Consider the following 2706-nt stretch of genomic DNA (forward strand, 5'->3'; position numbering starts at 1 on the left):
TTTTTATGAGTAAATAGTTCATATTAAAAGGTTCTTGTATTTCAAGAGAGATAGCAAAATTCATATGATGCTATCATTATTTAAAACTGCTGAGAGAGATCGTATTTCTTTCTACATTAAACAAAACAGGTGAATTAATTTAAGTAAAATGATTAGATCTCATATTACATACAGTTCATCTCAGTACAAAGGAAACTGTGCTTTAATGATTTTATCTGCTCTATTTTGTACCTTGTAGTTTTCAAAACAACATTCACTCTCAATAATTAGTAGAAACAAGTTTACTCGTATGTCCTGACTGCATTCATACTAGTAATTTGTCCTATAAAGATTAATTTCATCTACACAAAAGTACTTACAGAAATAATTTATTTGTATTACCCACATGCAAACACACTATCAATCCAAATGTACTTTTAAATAACTAAAAAAAAATCTGAAATGAGAGAGAGAGGAAAAGGACTAGAGATGTTGGTTTTTCACTTGTCTCTATTTACTGCATTTTCTTAAGTGAAACAAGAACCCATACTGAGTGCACCGTGAACAATTCCCATTGTTTCCATTCATCGTAGTTTAATTAAGTACTTACATGTATCATAAAATCGTATACATATGTACTGAGCATTATTTTTAAAAAGCAACTAAATAATTTTCAAAATCCCAACTATACACCTTTACTATTTTATCTTTAAGTACTTCTGCATATCTTCCTGCACTCCTTAATTAGTATATCTCAGCTTACTCTAAACAATTTTTACCTTAAAAATAGAAGAGAAAGTTTTCTTTTTTATCAGCTAACTACCAATTTTTCAAGCTCCGAAAGAACTATTTCGAATGAGACCATAATTGATCTGCACATTTTATGTACATTAACATTCCAACTGAAGAGGATAGAACATTCCCATACATATACTCATTGAACTAGTAGCCCTAAATTCATCCAAATTTGTAATGGGTTTGCAAATGCAACTTGGCTAGAAGTTCTGAAATGTCAATAGCTTTAATAAATTTCAGACCTTGAAGTGATAATCAAATACAATTACAAATAAAAGACATATCTAATTAAAAAATAATAATGCACCCATATTTACCTGTAATAGGAAATTGATACTAAAGGTAATGTGATTTACACGTTGTTCAGAACACATAAGCATTCTACAAACACATTCAAATTAAATCTTTTGTATTCTTTTGTCTCAAATAAAAAATTCAATAATTTGCCCTTTCAAATACAGTCTCATTTCAGTATATGTTTAACAGCTTCCCAAAAAGTATAGTATATGTGTCACGTGAAAGTGTTATGGAGCATAGCAGTTTGTTACTTTGCCTGAATGATGCATCTAGTGCTACAGGATTTGCATCTCTGAGTGAGGCAGCTCAAGGTCAGTTTCCCTGCTTCCCCATGCAGCACTGGGGACAAGACATCTTCGTCCAAGTAACTCAGAAAGAGCAGGTATACACAAGAACAGAAAAACAGCACAAATAAATATGTGTACGTCTTGAAAGGTAGTTAGAAAGACAGGGTCTGCCCCCGTATACAGTATGAAGTGGAAGAATATGAAGGGCAATGGCGCTGGGGTTCCACTTGGAAAGGCCCAGAAGAAACTGCTGGAGAAGGAAATGATATGTTAAGAGATTAGTGACAAAAACTACTGGGGCTTAAATGGCATTAGCATGCTAATAGAGCATAGGTATTACATGCTGTAAACTCACACAGATTAACTTGTCACATGGGGAGAGGAGGATGGTGTGCACTAACATCACAGAAAGAATAATGCACAGAATGTACAAGCAAAAATACCTTCCAACGTTTTACCAAGCCTTCTTTGCTCCTGTCTTGCCTCCACTTCAATTTAAAATAAGTTTAAAATTAAGACATATGTTTAGAACCAATTCTTAGATCCTCAGATGGTTGAGAAAATAGGAGTAAATAAGTATTGTACTTAAGGAATACAATCTATTCTTGGGAATAGAACAATAAGAAGTGGATTTCAGGATCAGATTACATTATTAATCTTACTGACTCCTAAAAAAACAGATCTTCTAACCCTTAAGATAAAATTGAAAGTTATACATATACAAATATATATATATTTATGAATGCTCTACTCAAAGGTGCGTGCCCAAAAACTGTGCCAAGTTTAACATAACTGAGTGGATGTTTTGAAGGTTATAAACTGAATCTCGCATCTCAACACATGATTATTCCAAGACCCCCTATCACCTAAAGAAACACATATGTCACAAAACAGTGCTGCACACAAGAAAACGTGGATAGAACCTCTCTGTCCCTGTCTGCCCATAAAACAAGCACACAGCAGGCGTGGGATGCTGTAGCAGACGACCTCTAAACTTCATTTTCTGCCAGCAAAGTGGCTAGCAGATGAGACACACATCCAGGAGAGTATTCTGATTAAAGTCAGCAGGGCCGCTGACCCATTCCTGCAAATAACTGCGGCCCCGCAGTACCGGCACGAAGAGGCTGAGCCGCATCCGCCGCCGGCAGCACGCCACGTGACGCCTCCCACCTGCCCCCGGTAGCACATAGGGTAACCCCAGCTTACAGGCCCGGGCGCCGCGGGCCGGGCCGGCAGAGCCGGCAGAGGAGCGGTCGGCGCTTTCCCCGTTACCTTTGTGCTCTTCATCCAGGTACCGCACTCGCAGCTCCTCCTCTTCCTTCGCCTCCGATCCATAGCTCCTCCCGGT

General features: G+C 37.4%; 1 protein-coding gene across 1 annotated transcript in view; it reads right to left on the reverse strand.

Annotated features, from left to right (window-relative positions):
- Positions 1 to 2706, reverse strand: part of AUH (AU RNA binding methylglutaconyl-CoA hydratase) — a 124169-nt gene that overhangs the window by 99181 nt on the left and 22282 nt on the right. The window contains exon 2 of the mRNA XM_031557419.1: positions 2631 to 2700. Within this exon, the coding sequence (XP_031413279.1) occupies positions 2631 to 2700 (70 nt within the window). The remainder of the gene's footprint in view (positions 1 to 2630; positions 2701 to 2706) is intronic.

This window comes from Meleagris gallopavo, chromosome Z (genome assembly GCF_000146605.3).
Source record: "Meleagris gallopavo isolate NT-WF06-2002-E0010 breed Aviagen turkey brand Nicholas breeding stock chromosome Z, Turkey_5.1, whole genome shotgun sequence".
NCBI lineage: Eukaryota > Metazoa > Chordata > Aves > Galliformes > Phasianidae > Meleagris > Meleagris gallopavo.